Source organism: Macaca nemestrina, chromosome 7 (assembly GCF_043159975.1).
Source record: "Macaca nemestrina isolate mMacNem1 chromosome 7, mMacNem.hap1, whole genome shotgun sequence".
Classification (NCBI taxonomy): Eukaryota; Metazoa; Chordata; class Mammalia; order Primates; family Cercopithecidae; genus Macaca; species Macaca nemestrina.
This window is the reverse complement of record NC_092131.1, coordinates 158,852,695-158,873,013: the sequence shown is the minus strand read 5'-3', so window position 1 is coordinate 158,873,013 and position 20,319 is coordinate 158,852,695. Positions and strand designations below refer to the sequence as shown.

The 20,319-nt window shown below is 39.5% G+C and overlaps 1 protein-coding gene across 6 annotated transcripts in view; it reads left to right on the top strand.

Annotated features, from left to right (window-relative positions):
* The window catches only part of LOC105491504 (transmembrane protein 62), a 47,887-nt gene that overhangs the window by 23,219 nt on the left and 4,349 nt on the right, over window positions 1–20,319 (top strand). For all 6 annotated transcript variants that reach the window (XM_011758002.3, XM_024795864.2, XM_011758013.3 and 3 more), the window contains 3 exons: window positions 6,952–7,065; window positions 11,458–11,542; window positions 19,057–19,161. In XM_011758002.3, the coding sequence (XP_011756304.2) occupies window positions 6,952–7,065; window positions 11,458–11,542; window positions 19,057–19,161 (304 nt within the window). The remainder of the gene's footprint in view (window positions 1–6,951; window positions 7,066–11,457; window positions 11,543–19,056; window positions 19,162–20,319) is intronic.

Sequence of the window (20,319 nt, the reverse complement as noted above, 5' to 3'; positions counted from 1 at the left end):
TAAATGATTAAGCTGTAGCCACAATGAATTCTGGTTTGGAATTTTTTAGTCAATTGGTAATGAAGCTATGTTTAAAAAAAAAATTGGGGGCCGGGCGTGGTGGCTCGCGCCTGTAATCCCAGCACTTTGGGAGGCCAAGGCAGGTGGATCACCTAAGCACAGGAGTTCGAGACAAACCTGGGCAAAACAGTGAAACCCCATCTTTACAAAAAAATACAAAAATTGGCTGGGCACGTGGCATGTGCCTGTAGTCTCAGCTACTCAGGAGGCTGAGGCAGGAGAATCCACTTGAGCCCAGGAGGTAGAGATTGCAGTGAGCTGAGATTGCACCACTGTACTCCAGCCTGGGCAACAGAGCCAGACCCTGTCTCAAAATAAACAAAAAAGTGAAAAAATTTGGGCTGAGGCTGGAGGATCGCTTGAGGCCAGTAGTTTGAGACCAGCCAGGGCAACATAGTGAGACCCCATCTCAACAAAAAAATAAAAGTTAGCTGGGCATGATGGCGTGCATCTGTAGTCCTAGCTACTTGGGAGGCTGAGATGGAAGGATCGCTTGAGCCCAGGAGTTCAAGGTTATAGTGAGCTCTGATTGTGCCAGTGCACTCTAGCCTGAGTGACACAGCGAGACCCTATCTCAAAAAAAAAAAAAATTGAATACAATGTATTTAGTATATTCTGAAAATGGGCACTCAGGAATAATTCTAATATTAGATTAAAAACTAGGCAGAGGAGAAGAGGAGTGGCCATAGACTCCCTTTTTTTAACCCCAGGAAATCATTATTTTGTTTTCTTCCAACTTTGCCCAGAATCTTTTCATAATAGGGGCAAATTCCCCAGTATACCCAAGGGTAATAGAATAAGTCAGAAAACATGTATTATGTTTCCATGTCTTTGATTGCTGTCTCTAATTATAAGACAATTGTGTCATTATTTGAAAGCTTGAGGACACAGAATTCCAGCGCATCAAAGGCACTTTTTTGTTAAGGGGAATAAGCATTGTTAGCATATGCAGTACCAGTTTGCCTTTTCTTATTCTGATTCAATTTAGGGCATTTAATTTATTAGCACCTGCCAGAGTAGAAAGTAATAATCATTACCAGAATAAAGCAGTTTCATTAAATTCTTAAGACGATAAGCTGTGCTCAGAAATTAGTTTCTTAAACACACACACACACACACACAGACGCACACACACACAACTATCAATTTCTGCAACTTTGTGATTTGATGACAGTTTTTAACTATTTAATCTTCTAATATTGAGACTTAATTTGAAACACCAAATAATTTTTCAGAAAACATATGTAGTTATTTTCATTATCTTTTTTATCCCCCCTACAGAAACAGGTTGAGCAGGAAGAAACTATTTACTGAGCTCCCTCTAAGGAGATGCTAGGCACTTAGAATTATTTACTTAATCCGCAAAACAATCCTTTGTCGTGGGTAGTTTTACCCTTGGTTTGTAAATGGAGAAACTTGTACGTCTGCACAAGAGAAGACACTCTGCTACGCCACCCATCTTTAAAATGTTCTGTGTAGAAGGACGAAAAAACTTACAGAAGAAGTAGGAGAGATGGCTGGGGATGAACCCTTAAGGTCTCTCATATTAGAAGAAGTTGGATCATTTTAAAGAGACTTAAAGGTTCATGTGCACCTAGAATAAATTATTGCCTGTCTTTACAGTCACTACAGTCTGGAGTGCCTCAGAACCCCAGTGTATTATTTTCTTAATAAGGTATACATACAACTTCTGTAGCTTTATGAAGAAAAAAAAACATAGCTTACATTCCTTGAAACATTTCTGACTGCTTAGTTGAATCCTTAGTAAAAATGTAAAATCACATACTTTTAACATTTCTTACAAAGGTATGGAGGTAAAATTTTTACATAATAACATAATAAATCCTGTATATTTAAAGTATACAATTTGATGAATTTTGACATATGTATACATCCTTGAAGTCATCGCCTACAAGCAATATGATACATTCCCCTCAAAAGTTTTCTTGTATCCTTTGTAATCTGTTTTCCTTACATCCTCAATCTCAGGCAAGGACTGATCTGTTTTCTGTTTTCTTATATGTGTAACTTTAAACAACCTACTGAGTATTAAATAGGGAACCTGGTCCCCTCATTCGTTCGTGGGAAAGTTCTGTCCTTTTAAATACAGTAAACTATAGATGAGTCAGATTTGAAACTCAAAGTCTGTGGGAGAAGACACGTGTTTATTATCTAATATTTTACCTACTCATTGTATTTATTGACTATCTATAGGTTCCCTGCAGTCTAGTAGCAACTAGACCTTTAAATCAATTTTCAATGTGGGTCCTGGGCTATTGGCATCAATATTATCTGGGAACTTGTTAGAAATGGAAATTCTTAGGTCCCATCCAAAACCTACTGAATCAGAAACTTTGGAGATAGGACCCAGCAATCTAGTTTAACAATCTCTCCAAGTGATTCTGATGTCCACTGAAGTTTGAGTACCTGTAGTTTAAGATTATTGTGCCTACTTTGCCAATTTAAAGAGTAGACCCTAGAAAGCTCTAATCTCAAATGTTAGAGAAATCTAGATTCCTGCTTTAAAACAATAACATAATATAAGCACATTTTGAGCAATCAAAGCTTAAAAAACACAAATGTAAGTTCTTATTGTTATTTTAAAAGTTTTTTATAATGGGAAAATTTTAAATATACAAAAGAGATAATATTATAATGAACTCCCATATATCCATCAGCCAATCTCAACAATTATCAACACATGATCAGTCTTGTTCCTTCTTTATCCCTATCTTCCCTCCCTGTACAATGATGTCATTTCATATATAAAATAATGTCATTTCATATGTAAATATGTCAATATGTATCAGTAAAAGATAAGGACTATTTTGGCCGGGCACGGTGGCTCACGTCTGTAATCCCAGCGCTTTGGAAGCCAAGGCGGGCAGATCACGAGGTCAGGAGATAGAGACCAACCTGGCTAACACGGTGAAACCCCGTCTCTACTAAAAAATACAAAAAAGTAGCCGGGCCTGGGCGACAGAGGAAGACTCTGTCTCAAAAAAAATCAAAAGATAAGGACTATTTTTAAAAAACTTAACCATGATACCATATCATACTTGGAAGACTAACAGTAATTCTGTAATACCAAACTACCCAGCTAATGTTTGGTTATCCCAATATGTCACATAGATAGATAGACAGAAATATACATAAATAGATATGTACATTTTCATTTGGTTGGTTCAAATCGGAATCCAATCAAGACTCATACATTCCATTTAACTGACTTGTCTCTTTTGTCTCTTTTACTGTATAGATTGCCTCCCTTACCTCCCCCTTCTTTTTTTCCCCCTTAAAATTTATTTGTTTTGGAAACTGAATCTTTGGTCCTGTGGAGTTCCCTGTTTTCTGGATTTTTGCTGTTTACATCCCTGTGGTATCATTTAACATGTTCCTCTGTCCCCTTCCCCCTTAGTTTCTATAATTGGTAGTTAGATTTAGAGGTTTCATCAGATTTACATCTATTTTTTGGCAAAAGTACTTTATCTGTTTTTTTATGCTTTTAACAGGATACCCATAATATTTGGTTGTCTCTTTTTCTGTAATGTTTTTTGTTTTGTTTCTTTTTTTTTTTTGAGACGGAGTCTCACTCTGTCGCCCGGGCTGGAGTACAGTGGCCAGATCTCAGCTCACTGCAAGCTCCGCCTCCCGGGTTTACGTCATTCTCCTGCCTCAGCCTCCTGAGTAGCTGGGACTATAGGCGCCCGCCACCTCGCCCGGCTAGTTTTTTGTATTTTTTTAGTAGAGACGGGGTTTCACTGTGTTAGCCAGGATGGTCTCGATCTCCTGGCCTCATGATCCGCCCGTCTCGGCCTCCCAAAGTGCTGGGATTACAGGCTTGAGCCACCGCGCCCGGCCTCTTTTTCTGTAATGTTAAGATGGATCAGTGTATTCAGCTTTTGGTAGCCTTATCCACTGGTGTGCTGGTAAATATTTAGCAACCAGCTTGGGGCAAGTTACAGGGGTCAAGGAGAGGGGATCCTGATATGTAGCATTTCCCTGATTTGTACCAATTCTCATAATATAAATATTTCTACCATGGCTGGTTTTAAACTACCAATGCCATACTAAGTGGCCTGCAAAATTGCTGAAAACTTAACAGTTGGCTCTTGTGAGCAGTCAAGCCAGCTCCAGCACACTGCTGGCTCATCCCTCCATTAGCTTTTCTCCTAAGGGTTTTTAGTAGGCATTGATGATACTTACCTAAATCCATTTTTTTCATTAGAGTTCCAAAATGGTGATATTCAACTTTTCTTTTCTTATTATAGGAATATTAATTAGAACAGTCCTATTAAGAAAAAAATTATCTCATCTATTTGGTACCCAGATATAGAGTTCACACAGGAAATGCAAGATAAATTCTTCTTTCCCCATTGCCCCTTTACTAAACCAGTTTTCAGAATGATGAGTTGGTTCTTTAGTATCTGCCAAAGGTGACTGAGCCTTTTACATTTAGTATTATTATAAATTCAAAGTTTAAAAAATATATTGATGTATGAAAACATACTTGATGTATTTCAGTCCATTGCATTTATTCTTTTCGATGCTCAAATTGTTCCACCTTTGGCTAGTGGGAGCCTCTTCATGTTGACTACTAAGCCCTTTGACACAATCCCAGTAGTCTTTGTTCATTTTCTTACTTTCTGGTTTGATAAGATATTCCAAGCTTTTCTTATGCACTTTTTTCTTTAAATTTTTTTTTAAAGTTTTACTTTCTGTGAGTACATAGTAGGTGTGTTTATCTATGGGTTACATGAGGTGTTTTGATACAGGCACGCAATGCATAATAATCACATCATTGAAAATGGAGTAGTCATCCTCTCAAGCATTCGTCCTTGTTTTACAAACAGTCCAATAACACTCTTTTAGTTATTTATTTATTTATTTTTGAGACGGAGTCTCGCTCTGTCGCCCAGGCTGGAGTGCAGTGGCGCGATCTCGGCTCACTGCAAGCTCCGCCTCCCAGGTTTACGCCATTCTCCTGCCTCAGCCTCCCAAGTAGCTGGGACTACAGGCGCCCGCCACCTCGCCCGTCTAGTTTTTTGTATTTTTGTAGAGACGGGGTTTCACTGTGTTAGCCAGGATGGTCTCAATCTCCTGACCTTGTGATCCGCCCGTCTCGGCCTCCCAAAGTGCTGGGATTACAGGCTTGAGCCACGCGCCCGGCCTCTTTTAGTTATTTTTAAAAGTACAATTAGGTTATTGACTCTAGTCACTCTGTTGTGCTATCAAATAGTAGGTCTTGTTCGTTCTTTCCATCTATGTTTTTTGTACCGATTAACCATCCCCACCTCCCTCCCACTGCCCCCTTACTACCCTTTCCAGCCTCTGGTAACCATCCTTCTACTCTCTGTGTCCATGAGTTCAATTGTTTTGATATTTGGGTCCCATAAGTGAGAACATGTGATGTTTGTCTTTCTGTCCCTGGCTTATTTTACTTACCATAGTGATCTCCATTTCCATCCATGTTGTTGTAAATGACAGGATCTTATTCTTTTTTAATGGCTGAATAGTACCCTATTATGTATATATACCTCATTTTCTTTATCCATTCATCTGTTGATGGACACTTAGGTTGCTTCCAAATCTTATTTTGAACAGTGCTGCAGCAAACACGGGAGTGCAGGTATCTCTTCTTGTGCACTTCCTATTCAAGAACCGAAATGAGCTGTTTCCCTAAAGAGCACTGGTTTCTTGTAGTGAGAAATGCTATTTTGAGACCATAATCTGGGCACCAGCCTAGCTAGCTCATTACTGTTAGCTTTGTTGTTATTTCTAGGCCTTTTTAGGGAACAGAGGGAAATACAGATTTTTTTTTTAAAGGGAAAATAGGTTGTGAGTGCATGCTAATATTTCCTATTTAAATGTAGAATTATAGGTTTTGAACATTTTTTCTTTTTTTCTTTTTTTGACAGAGTCTCACTCTGTCACCCAGGCTGGAATGCAGTGGTGCAATCTTGGCTCACTGCAAGCTGTGCTTCCTGGGTTCAACCAATTCTCCTGCCTCAGCCCTCTGAGTAGCTAGGATTACAGGTGCATACCACCACGCCTGGCTAATTTTTTGCATTTTTTTTTTTTTTTTTTGAGACGGAGTCTCGCTCTGCCGCCCAGGCTGGAGTGCAGTGGCCGGATCTCAGCTCACTGCAAGCTTCGCCTCCCGGGTTTACGCCATTCTCCTGCCTCAGCCTCCCGAGTAGCTGGGACTACAGGTGCCCGCCACCTCGCCCGGCTAGTTTTTTGTATTTTTTAGTAGAGACGGGGTTTCACCATGTTAGCCAGGATGGTCTCGATCTCCCGACCTCGTGATCCGCCCGTCTCGGCCTCCCAAAGTGCTGGGATTACAGGCTTGAGCCACCGCGCCCGGCATTTTTTGCATTTTTAGTAGAGATGGGGTTTCACTATTTTGGCCAGGCTGGTCTCGAATTCCTGGCCTCATGTGATCCGCCTGCCTCTGCCTCCCAAAGTGCTGGGATTACAGGCATGAGCCACCTCACCTGGCCTAAGAAATATTATTAAAAGTACTTATAAGGCCAGCACTTTGGGAGGCCAATGAAGGAAGATTGCTTGAGGCCAGGAGTTCAAGACCAGCTTGGGCAACATAGCAAGACCCCATCTCTAAACTAAATTTAAATATTAGCCAAGCATAGTGGTGTGTGCCTATAGTCTTGCAGCTGAATCAGAAAGATCACTTGACCACAGGAGATGAAAGCTGCAGTGAGCTATGATTGCACCACTGCACGCCAGCCTGGACAACAGACAGAAACCTTGAAAAACAACAACAACAACAAAGTGTAGTTATTAGAAATAACTTATTTCTTATTATAATTTAGAACATTATAAATATTTCCATGTACATGAAAGTTACTTTTCTTCTGTGGTTATTACTAGGATTCTGCTGGAAGAAATAAGAGTGTTCACCACATATTTTCTGCTCAAGAGAATAACCATCTTAGTTTTGATCCCCTGGCATCATTTATTCTTCGTACTGATCACTACATCATGGTAAGTGAATTCAATTAAACATTGCATATGTTACTGGATTTGGTAAATGCAGAGTCCTAAATAATATGCAGTAGTCCTTCCTTATCCATGGTTTCACTTTCCATCGTTTCAGTTACCCAAGGTCATCCATGGTCTGAAAGTATTATATATAATAAGATATTTTGAGAGACAGAGACCATAGTTCTGTAACTTTTATTATAGTATATTGTTATAGTTGTTCTATTTTATTATTATTGTTGTTGATCTACTGTGCCTAATTTATAAATTAAACTTTATCATAGGTATGTATTTATAGGAAAAAACATAATATATATAGGGTTTGGTACTATCTGTGTTTTCAGGCATCCACTGGAGGGGGGACTTAGAATGTATCCCCTGTGGATAAAGAGGGACTACTATGATCATATGACAAGAAAGTTGAATCTTTTTTTTTTTGTTTTGTTTTTTTTGTTTTTTGTTTTTTTTGAGACGGAGTCTCGCTGTGTCTCCCAGGCTGGAGTGCAGTGGCGTGATCTCGGCTCACTGCAAGCTCCGCCTCCCAGGTTCACGCCATTCTCCCGCCTCAGTCTCCCAAGTAGCTGAGACTACAGGCGCCCGCCACCACGCCCGGCTAGTTTTTTGTATTTTTAGTAGAGACAGGGTTTCACCATGTTAGCCAGGATAGTCTCAATCTCCTGACCTCGTGATCCACCCGCCTCGGCCTCCCAAAGTGCTGGGATTACAGGCTTGAGCCACCGCGCCCGGCCGAAAGTTGAATCTTATAAAATTAAAGTTTAGTTATTTGTCTAGAAGAATAAAATGCTTTTTAAGTTGATTTGATTTGAATTTAAAGAAGCAGAGGCATGGATGAGTCATTTGGGATGCTATAAAACCAGGATAACTAAGGGAATTATAACTAAGGATATCTAAGGGAATTATAACTAAGGATGCTATCAAATCAGGATGCTATAAAATCAGGATAACTAAGGGAATTATAGGGACTATGCTAACTTGGGTTAAGGCTTTTTAAAGAATATTTCTTCCCACATCAATAATATGTGCTCAATGTAGAAAACATGGAAAATTTAGAAATAAAGTGAAATCAACCACACATCTTTCTTTTATCATAATATCCATTATAACCGTTGTATTTGTCATTATGATACTCTGTTTTTCACTCTTATACACACGTGTATATATATATACACATACATATACACATGTATATATGTATACACACATATATATGTATGTTTTTTTTTGGAGACAGATTTTTGCTCTTATTTCCCAGGCTGGAGTGCAAAGACTGACTTTTTTTTTGATGGGGTCCTCCCAAGTAGCTGAGACTATAGGCACATGCCAGTACAACCAGCTAATTTTTACATTTTTTTTGTAGAGACGGGGTCTTACTTTGTTGCCTAGGCTGGTCTTGAACTCCCGACTTCAAGCAATCCCCCTGCCTCTGCCTCCCAAAATGTTGGAATTACAGGCGTGAATCACTGTGCCCAGCCTTCTCATTGCTCATTAACATCCTTTTCTTTCAGATTGAAGAACTTCCTTTAGCATTTCTTACAGGGCAGGTCTGGTGTTGATGAAATCCCTCAGCTTTTGTTTGTTTGGGAAAGTCTTTATTTCTTCTTCATGTTTGAAGGATATTTTTGCTGGACATAATATTCTAAGATAAAATTATTTTCCTTCTGAATGTGTCAGGCCACTTTCTCCTAGGCTTAAGGTTTCCACTGAGAAGTCTGCTGCCAGACGTGTTGGAGCTCCTTTGTATGTTATTTGTTTCTTTTCTCTTGTTGCTTTTAAGATCCTTTCCTTATCATTGACCTTTGGGAATTTGGTTAGTAAATGCTATGAGGTAGTCTTATTTGGGTTAAAACTTCTTGGTGTTCTATGACCTTCTTGTACCTGAATATTGATATATTTCTTTAGGTTAAAAAAGTTCTCTATTATTATTTTTTTGAATAAACTTCCTACTCTGATCTCTCTCTGTACCTCCTCTTTAAGGCAAATAACTCTTAGATTTGTCCTGTTGAGGCTGTTTTCTAGATCTTGTAGGTATGCTTCATTCTTTTTTTTTTTTTTCCTTTTTTTCTCCTCTGACTGTGTATTTTCATATAGATGGTCTTTAAGCTCACTAATTCTTTCTTCTACTTGATCAGTTCTGCACATGAGAAACTCTGATGCATTTGTCAGTTTGCCAATGTAATCTTTCAGCTTCAGAATTTCTGCTTGATTTTTAAAAAATTATTGTAATGTCTTCATTAAATTTCTGTGATAAGAGGCCGGGTGTGGTGGCTCACCCCTGTAATCCCAGCACTTTGGGAGGCTGAGGTGGGCAGATCACGAGGTCAGGAGATCAAGACCATCCTGGCTAGCACGGTGAAACCCCGTCTCTACTAAAAATACAAAAAGTAACCAGGTGCGGAGGCGGGCGCCTGTAATCCCAGCTACTTGGGAGGCTGAGGCAGGAGAATGGCATGAACCCAGGAGGCAGAGCTTGTAGTGAGCCAAGATTGTGCCACTGCACTCCAGCCTGGGTGACAGAGCAAGACTCCGTCTCAAAAAAATAAATAGATAAAATAAAAATAAATAAATAAATAAATTTCTGTGATAGGAATCTGAATTCCATTTCTGTGTTTTCATGTAGTTCATTGAGCTTCCTCAAAACAGCTATTCTGAATTCTGTTTGAAAGTTCACGTATCTCTGTCACACCAGGAATGATCACTGGTGCCTTATTTAGTTCATTTGGTGAGGTCATGTTTTCCTGGATGTTCTTGAGGCTTGTGGATGTTTGTCAATGTCTGGGCCTTGAAGAGTTAGGTATTTATTCTAATTTTTGTAGTCTGGGCTTGTTTGTACTCATCCTTCTTGAGGAGGCTTTCCAGGTATTCAAAGACAATTGAGGGTTGTGATCTAAGCCTTTGGTCACTGCAGCCCTATCTGTACAAGGGGGCACCCCAAGCCCAGTAATGCTACAACTCTTGCAGCCTTACATGCGCTTGGTGGGCTTGGGTAAGAACTGGGAGAATTCTCTTGATTACCAGGCAGTCTTTTGTGTTCTTTCCTCACTTTTCCCCAAGCAGAAGGAGCCTCTCTCTCTCTTTGCTGGCCTGCCTGGATATGTGGGAGAGGTGACCACGGTTTGTACCGTTCTGGGTCACACCTGAATTCACCATAGTACTGGGTCTTGTCCAAGGTCTGTGGTGACTACTGCTTGGCTACTGCTGATGTTTATTCAAGGCCCAGGGGCTCTTTAGTCAGCAGATGGTGAATCTTGCCAGGACATGGTCTTTCTCTTCAACACAGCAGGTTCTCTTCTGGCCCAGGCTGAGTCTAGAAATGCCAGCCAGGAGTGAGGGCCTGGACTCAGGGCCTTCAGGAATCTGCTCAGTGCTTTATTTTACTGTGGCTGAGCTGGTATCCAGGTGGCAAAACAAAGTCCTCTTTACTTTTCTCTCTTCTTTCCACAAGAGGAAGGAGTCTCTCCTGGAGCTGTACTGTCTGGAGAGTTGGGGGATGGGTGACACAAGTACTCCCCTGGCCACCACAACTGGTGTCTCACAGGGTCACGTGCACTCCATTTCCACTGGCTCTGAGTCCAGCGTAGTATCCAGATTTGCCCAAGCACTGAAGTCCTTGTGACTTGACTGCCTTTCAAGTTTATTCAGGACCTGGCGCTGGAGCTAGCTGGAACTCAGGTTCCTACCACTGAGGCAGAGGATTCCCCTCTGGCAAGGGCCAGCTTAAATGCTCCCTCTGTGGGTGCTGGCAGAATTCTGCCCTGTGTTGTGTTCCCCTGTGACAGCACTGAGTTCCAACACAAAGTCCCACAGTCATTTTGCGCTCTCCCATGAGTGCCCAGATGATCTCTGCCACAGAATGGGGGAAAGGTGGTGTAGGCAATGAAGTACTGTGTTGTCTACCCTTTTTAGTGCCTCTTTCCTTGATATGATGTTAAAACCAGGTACTGTGATCACTCATCTGATTTTTGGTTCTTATGAAAGTGCTTTCTTGTGGGGATAGTTGTTCAGTTTGCTGTTCTGACGGGGAAGGGGTGGATGATTGCTGGAGGGTTCTATTTGGCCATCTTGCTATACCTCCTCCAAAAGGGGCTTGTTATGAATAACAATAGGTATTCCTTTTACTTTATCACTCTAGAGCTGTTTCAGGAACCAGAGACAAAATCCAAATGTTATAATAATATGCTGCTATCACTGCTATCACTTAGAAAATTACAAGGATTTTAGGAGCTCTGACCAGTGGGGACAAAGACCAAAATATGTATTTCTTCTATCACAGTATCACAGATGCCATTTCCATTTTTGTTAATAAGGCCACTTTAAAAATCTTAACTGAAAGTGTACCCATGTATCTATTTCACATTAACATCTATTTCCCTGCAGGCCCGGATCCTTTTTGTGCTAATTGTGCTGAGCCAGCTCACCATTCTCATTACATTTAGATATCGAGGATACCCAGAGCTTAAAGGTTAGTTATGGTTCCTTTTATTCCTATAAGCCTTGTTCATGGAAAAACCAAACTCCGTAAAATATTTTAAAGAGGTTTATTCTGAGCCAATATGAATGACTATGGCCCAGGGAAAACACAAACTCAAGAAGCCTTGAGTAAATGGTCCTGAGGCAGTTGGATTACAGTCGGGATTTATACATTTTATGGAGGCAGGAGTTATAGGAAAAGACATAGATCAATACACGGAAGGTATGCACTGCTTCGGCCCCAAAAGTTGGGATATCTTGAAGTCGGGGCTCACAGGTTATACGGGGATTCAGAGATTCTTTAATTTGCAGTTGGTTACAGGACTGAGGCTCAGTCTAAAACTTGTCAGCAGAAAGGAATTTCTGTTTACGTTAAGATAAGGATGTTATGTCAGCCACAATATACTGGGTGAAAAATGACCTGTTTAGCAAGATTGATGTCCTGCAGGCATTAGATCTTGTTTATAATTTGGTATCTTGTTGTGACAGAGTCTGTTTTGTCAGTCTTATGATCTCTATTTTAACATTAATGGTGGTCTGTTGTTGTGCCCAAACTCTAAAAGGGAGGGAGTATGACAAGGTATGTCCAACCTCCCTTTCTATCGTGGCTGAGAACTCAATTTTTAAGGTTTCTTTGGGGTCCCCTTGGCCAAGAGACATCCCAAAATTAGTTCAGGGTCAAAAAAGACTTAATTTATAAATTGATCGTTGGTAGGCATGCCAAAGATGTCAAAAGGTTTAAAACACTTGGTCAGAATAAGAATAGATGTCGTCGTGAAGTAATAGTCACTCACTTAAACAGAGTGACAATTAAAAGACTTCAAAAACAATACAGAAAGTTCTGTGGCTGTAAACAAACAAACAAAAACCTTTCAAAGCTCAGTTTTCCTAAGAAATATTAAAAAAAAAATAAGGATAATATGAAACATAGGAAATTATCTTGATAAAATGTAAAATCTTTGTTTCTTAGTTCAGCTCCCAAAAAAGTAAAGAAAAAAAACCTTCCTGACGTGTGATTGCTGCTCCTTATGGAAAGCCTATTTAGATAACCTGGAAGTGAAACCTGATGGAAAGATACTTAAATATAGTCAGACATAGGAAGAGCATGCGTCCAAGGTTATATGTATACACTATATTATAGAGGGACATAAACAAGAAAACTAGTACCTTAAGCAGGGGAATACAGGGCTTTTAGAAAAAGCATGGGAAATTTCCTGGTTATGTGGACAATTCAGAAACATCAAGAAAAGCCAAGAGTACAGAATCAAGTTATATTGGAGGAAAACATTGGTCTATAAACTTTAAAGCTGCCATTCAGAAGATGCTTGAAAATTAAATTTTAAAGAAACAGATTTTAGAATTAAGTCAAAACCTCTTGTGGCTGGGCGTGGCGGCTCACACCTGTAATCTCACCACTGTGGTGTGGGAGGCCGAGGTGGGCAGATCACAGGAGATCAGGAGTTTGAGACCAGCCTGGCCGACATGGTGAAACCTCGTCTCTACTAAAAATACAAAAATTAGCCAGGCATGATGGCACGCACCTGTAGTTCTAGCTACTCAGGAGGCTGAGGCATGAGAATTGCTTGAACTCGGGAGGCAGACGTTGCAGTGAGCCGAGATCACGTCGCTGCACTCCAGCTTGGGCAACAGAGTGAGACTCTGTCCTTAAAAAAAAAAAAAAGTTCCCTTCAAATTCCAACCATCCTGATGATATAAAACTTCCATTACAGGACCCATCCTTCATAAACCTTCCACAGCTTGCTTAGACCTTCCATTATTCTCCTAAACTTCTAGTCTTTGTCCTATATTTTCCCCCCTTTTATATTAGAATAACTAGTTATTTTACCTTAAGACAAAAAATTACTTAAAAATTTTTTATTCCTTTATATTGAGACCACATAAAATTCTTTCTCATATAAAAATTATTGGTTTCATATTAATAAAATCTTTTTTTTTTTTTCTTTTTTGAGACGGAGTCTGGCTCTGTCGCCCAGGCTGGGGTGCAATGGCGCAATCTTGGCTCACTGCAAGCTCTGCCTCCTGGGTTCACGCCATTCTCCTGCCTCAGCCTCCCAAGTAGCTGGGACTACAGGCGCCCGCCACCGCACCTGGCTAATTTTTTGTATTTTTAGTAGAGAGTGGGTTTCACCATGTTAGCCAGGTTGGTCTTGATCTTCTGACCTCATGATCCACCTGCATCAGCCTCCCAAAGTGCTGGGATTACAGGCATGAGCCACCGTGCCCAGCCTTAATAAAAACTTTGAATTTTTAGTAACCTTAAGCTTTAAGTTACTCAGGAAGTAAGTAGTTTTGAACTGTTATATATTAACATCTCATGAATATATAGTTTATAATCTCTAAAACAATTTTTTTATGGAACAATTTTTGAATGTGGAATTTACTATTTACTAATAGACCCATGTACGTTTTATCTTTCTATGCAATTTAAGAAACCAAGAACAAACTTATACTAATGTTTAGCAATTTATGTTCAGCATTTTATCTTACTTAGAAATGACTCAAACATTTCATGAGTATTTATTAATTAATTTAATATAATGTAACTTTAGGATTTAAAATCACATGAAAAGTTAATTTATAAATTTATCACATTTACATTCATTGAATTTATTTTTTAACTACACATAGATTACTTATGAAAACTAAGATATTAGATAGAGTTAGTCATTATGTCAAGGTATCTTTCTGTTAATCATTTTTACAGCATGTGAATTTCGGGTGTTCACCTAAGTAAAAATCTTAAAGCTAACTATATAAGTATTTTGCCAAAACCTGAAAACAGCTATTTTCATTAAATCAACTATATTAGTTTTACTTATCAAAGACTTACACAAGGATCATTCTGATTTTAGGCTGAATATATAGTTTTGTAACCTTTTGGTCAAATCCTGGCAGCTTAAAACATCCAGCACAGACAAATGCAAAACTATCTGATCAGTAAACCCAGGCAAAAATGTATGCTGATAATTCTGAAGACATTTCTATTTTTATCAACAAATTTAAAGTCAGGTTATTTATGAAAGATTTACTTAAGTTACATGAACTTGCAGGCATTTGAGTTAATCACTATATTTTGATAGAAAAATATATACATATAACATACTGATATAAAAAAATTAAAAGCATATAGACTATCAAAAATAAAGATCTTACAGGAAGACCTTACTACAGTTTTTAACCTTAAAAATCGAGTCATTTTTTTTTTTTTTTTTTTTTTTTTTTTGAGACGGAGTCTCGCTGTGTCACCCAGGCTGGAGTGCAGTGGCGTAATCTTGGCTCACTGCAAGCTCCGCCTCCCGGGTTTACGCCATTCTCCTGCCTCAGCCTCCCGAGTAGCTGGGACTACAGGCGCCTGCCACCTCGCCTGGCTAGTTTTTTTGTATTTTTTAGTAGAGACGGGGTTTCACCGTGTTAGCCAGGATGGTCTCGATCTCCTGACCTCGTGATCCGCCCATCTCGGCCTCCCAAAGTGCTGGGATTACAGGCTTGAGCCACCGCGCCCGGCCTCGAGTCATTTTTTAGTAATCATCAGTCTTCACTCCTAATGGGAACATATTATTAAAACCCATTAATTCAGGTCAGGTGCAGTGGCTCATGCCTGTAATCCCAGTACTTTGGGAGGCCGAGGCGGGTGGATCACTTGAGGTCAGGAGTTCAAGAGCACCCTGGCCAACATGGTGAAACCTTGACTCTACTAAAATTACAAAAAATAGCCAGGCATGGAAGGCAGAGCTTGCAGTGAGCCAAGGTCGCACCACTGCACTCCAGCCTGGGTGACAGAACAAGACTCCGTCAAAAAAAAAGAAAAAAGAAAAATAGCCGGGTGTGGTGGCACATGCCTGTAATCCCAGTTACTCAGGAGGCTGAGGCAGGAGAATCACTTGAACTGGGGAGGCAGAGGTTGCAGTGAGCCAAGATTACGCCACTGCACTCCAGCCTGGGCAAAAGAGTGAGACTCTGTCTAAAAAAACAAAACAAAACAAAAAATAAAACAACCCATTAATTCTTTCTTCAAATGTTTCTTTTCCTTTTGAAAGGTCACCAGTGCCATGTCAGTGTCACCTCTCTGGATTCCTGAATAGACTCTTAATTCCTGCTCCTATATCCAGTCTGTCTATCTAATTCATCCTCTTAATTATTAGCCAATTATCCTTCTCATGGCATCTCATCCACAGATCACTTCTGTATGCAAAAGCTTTTAGTGACTTTCCAGAACGCACTGAATAAAGGTCAGACATCTCTGCAAGACATTAAAAATCTTCCACAATCTATTCCTGTTTAACTAGCCATGTCTTCAACCAGTTACCTGTATTTTAGCCTAGATACTTTTTCACTGTTCCCTATACATACCGTGCTCATTTCTGCTTCTGTACTTTTGCTCATAGTATTATCCCTACTTTATATTTTTCTAAACTTACCTAAATCTTAGCCTCCTGTAAGGCTTACCTTAAGACCTCTTTTGTCATACCGTTTTCTCCAGCCATTCCAGGCCATAATGAGCTTTTGCTTATCTGAATCCCTATAGTCCTTTCTCACAATTAATTCTATACTTAATTAGATAGCCACTTTGCTTTATATAACCACTTCGAATGTATATACATTTTCTCCTTAACCAGATTAAGTTCCTCAATGCAGGAACTCTGTTTTTTTTTTTTGACAGTCTCGCTGTGAACCCCAAGCTGGAGTGCAGTGGTATGATCTCAGCTCACTGCAATCTCTGCCACCTGGCTTCTCAATCAATTCTCTTGCCTCAGCCTCCCAAGTAGCTGGTACTACAGACATGCACCACCACACCCAGCTAATTTTTTTTTTTTTTTTTTTTTTTTTTTTTTTTTTTAAGTAGAGACGGGGTTTCACCATGTTGGCTAGGCTGGTCTCAAACTCCTGACCTCAGGTGGATCCGCCCACCTCAGACTCCCAAAGTGCTGGGATTACAGGTGTGAGCCACTGTGCCCGTCTTCAGTGTAGGCACTCTTGCTTCCTAGTTATCTTCTGTTTCCCACAGCCCCCAGCACTGAATTTGTACATAACAGACAATAAATACTTGTTGAATCAAATTTTCCTGATTCCTTCTTAATTTGGATGAAATCCCTGGGATCAAGGACTGATGATAGAGAAGGGGAGTATTGTAGTAGTGATTAAACGGTAACATGATTAACTGAATAGGTACAGTACACATCCTACGGAATGTTTTTCTGCTTATATTTATTTTAAAAATTCTATGAAAAAGTTCAAGAAGCATTATTATACGTGTGTATTTTCCTGAACATAATGTAAATAAATAAATATTTGAGGTCCCCAGCCTCTTATATGGGGCTCTCAATATCTTTATATAGTTATTTAAATTTGAAACATATTTTAACCTACATTGTTTCACTTAATCCTTAAAACAGGCCGGGCGCGGTGGCTCAAGCCTGTAATCCCAGCACTTTGGGAGGCCGAGGCGGGCGGATCACAAGGTCAGGAGATCGAGACCACAGTGAAACCCCGTCTCTACTAAAAATACAAAAAATTAGCCGGGCGCGGTGGCGGGCGCCTGTAGTCCCAGCTACTCAGGAGGCTGAGGCAGGAGAATGGCGGGAACCTGGGAGGCGGAGCTTGCAGTGAGCCGAGATCGCGCCACTGCACTCCAGCCTGGGCAACAGCGTGAGACTCCGTCTCAAAAAAAAAAAAAAAAAAAAAATCCTTAAAACATTCCTGTGACGTAGGTGCTATTGACCCCATTTTAAAGATTAGAAAACAAAGGTTTGGGGAGGTTATGTAAATTGTCCAAGGTTTGATAGCTAATAAGAGATAGAAGAGAGACTCCAAACCCAAGGCTTCTGACCCCAGGTCAGTTCTTTCCTCTAAATAAGACTTTTCAACTTTGGTTGTACCTTAGAATCCACTGGGGGAAACTTCTGAAATTTCAGTACCTACGACAGCATTCTATACCAATTACATCAGAGTCTCTAGGGTGGGACCTAAGCGTCAGTACCTTTTAAAGCTCCCCGGATGATTCCAATGTACAGTCAAGACTGAGAAGCACGGCTCTGTCGAAAGCAGTATTTCTCAATCCTGACTGCTTAGAATCACTGAGTTGCTGCCTAAGGTCTCCCTCTACCCCAGGAAAATTAAATCAGAATCTCTGGAGGGTGAGATAAAAGCATGAGTATTTTCTAAAAGTTCCCCTAGGTTATTCTAATGTGCAGCCAAAATGGAGAATAATTACTTAAAATTTAAAGAATAGCTGCCTCTAAGGCTAAAGGATTTCTTAAAATAATAAATAATTGTTATTCTATCTAAATATGTAGGCTAATACTTTGAGAAGTACAGACTAGGACAAAAAAGAAGCTGAGAGAGTAACACACAAAGTAGGAAAGGTCATGCATTATTAGGCTTTGCATAAAATTGTTAGGCTGAGCAAGGTTATAAGTGTAAAATGAATGTGCTGGCCTTTTAGCAAAGACATGACTTATTTAACTTACATTGGACTGTCTTTCATTGGGACTAGTCCTTTAAATATTTTTTACCAGTAGTGTTGCTTAGTGTATACTGAGCTTCCTTTCATAGTCCTCAGCTGACTGGTTTATGATCAGCCACATGCATGGGTGACATGGCTGGCTGGGGCTGAGGATCCGTGGTACTGTAGACTGTGGCTGCAGAATGGAGCTTCTCTGAGTCAAGCCCTTACACTTGGGCTTTTTGTCACTGTATTTTAAAATCATGCTAATTTGGAAAGTTTAGGGAAACCTTTCAATTGGAGTAAGAGGTTAGCTATGAGTTAAGAACTGTATAAAGTACAGGAAAGGACTATATTTGGACAGATACTCATATCTATGATTAGAATGAAGATATTTTGATATTTCTTTTAATTTACTTTTGAAATACTTTGATACACCTTTTTAAAGTTTGTATATTTGGACACTGAATTCCATAGAAAGCAGAGACTTGATCATCCTTTGAACAAACCACTATCTTTCAAACCTAGCTCTCAGGGAGGCACAGGCGGGAGGATAGCTTGAGCCCAAGAGTTCGAGACCTGCCTGGGCAATATAGCAAGACCCCCGTTCTCCACAAAAAGGAAGAAAAAAAAAAAAAGACAAGATAAAATAGTATGCTGCTCTGGTAGGTGTGTCCATTGTTTTCGGTTATTATATATATCTATGTATGTATGTATATGTATATGTACATATATGTGCACATATATGAGTTTGATATATTGTGATATATATAAATATAACAATTATATATCTTATGATATATATAAAATGTCTCACAACTACACCATTTCTTCGAACTCTGCCTTCTGCAATTCTAAGTGAACTGTCTCACCAGGATTCCTGCCAAATTCTGAATTTAAAGTGGTGTCATCTTTATAGTTACCATCTAACAAAGGATTTGCTGAATATATGGTAGATAGCCCATGAAAGTCTTCTAGAAAATGTCATAAAGAAACTGAACTTTGCATGTGTTCACTGAATTTTTCAACTTTATGTTTTTTAGAACCTTCAGGGTTTATAAATCTGACCTCATTTTCTCTTCATGTCTTGAGCAAAATAAACATCTTCTACTATTCTGTGTTGTTGTTGACACTATATACAGTGCTGGGTAAGTAAATCAGTACATATTGTGGGGAATTTTGCCAAAGATATTAACAATTTTGACAACAGAATTAGACTCTTGAGGGTATAACAAACGGCTCTCATGGATTCTTCATAAATCATTTTCTGGGACACGGTTTTGGAAAATAAAGCTCGTGCCTAACATGTTTAAAGGACATTTAGTTAACACCAAGTTAACTTAAGGGTGCTGAGAAGACTGCTACAGAATTAGTATTTGTGTAGAAACCTAATAGAAGCTGAAATAGCACCTCCTTAGAGAAACCTTTGTCTATCTTAAAGTTTTAGTCTGTATCTCATCACACGTTTTATTTCCATCATTACCTTTATCAGAATTTATGCTTATCTTCTGGGTTTATTATCTATTTCCTCATTAAAATATTCACTGGTAGGTGGGTACACTCATGCCTGTAGTTCCAGCTACTCGGGGGCTGAGGCGAGAGGACTGCTTGAGCCCAGGAGGTCAAATCCAGCCTGGGCTACACAGCAAGATGCCATCTCAAAAAAAAAAAAAAAAAAAAAGTATATATATCTATCCATTGGTATTTTGCCTATTTTGCTTAGTATGTAGTTCATTGAATATTTACTAATGTGTGGCTCTCAAAAATTCAGGTCAAAAAAGAGAAGCTGAGATGAGCAATAGTTCAGGCATATCTGCACTCTTCTGTTGTATTATTATACCCAGTACTATCATGTGGCATATGACAACATTTCAGTCAACAAGGGACCCCATATACAGTGGCAGTCCCATAAGACTATAGTGGATTTGGAGGTATATAGTAGACTACATCATGTAGGTTTGTGTATGACATGTAAGGACAAAATTGCCTAAGGACACATCTCTCAGAATGCATCCCCATGGTTAAGCAATGCATGACTGTACTTACACAGTCACTTAGCCACAGTTATTAAAAGCAGAAATCCCCATAAATCTCTTTTAGACTTTTGTGCTCATGTTTCTTAGTGACTAAAAATCAATTAGGAGTATATTAGCCTGTTTGTTGCCTAGTCTTAGTCTTTTACACTTTTATCCTCCCTTTAAACTTTGCTCATTAGTAACTCCCACCAGAGAACAAATGAAAATATAACACTTTATGATTCTGTGTAAGCTATGGCAGATCACCTCTGGAGGTAAGTTCTCTTTTTA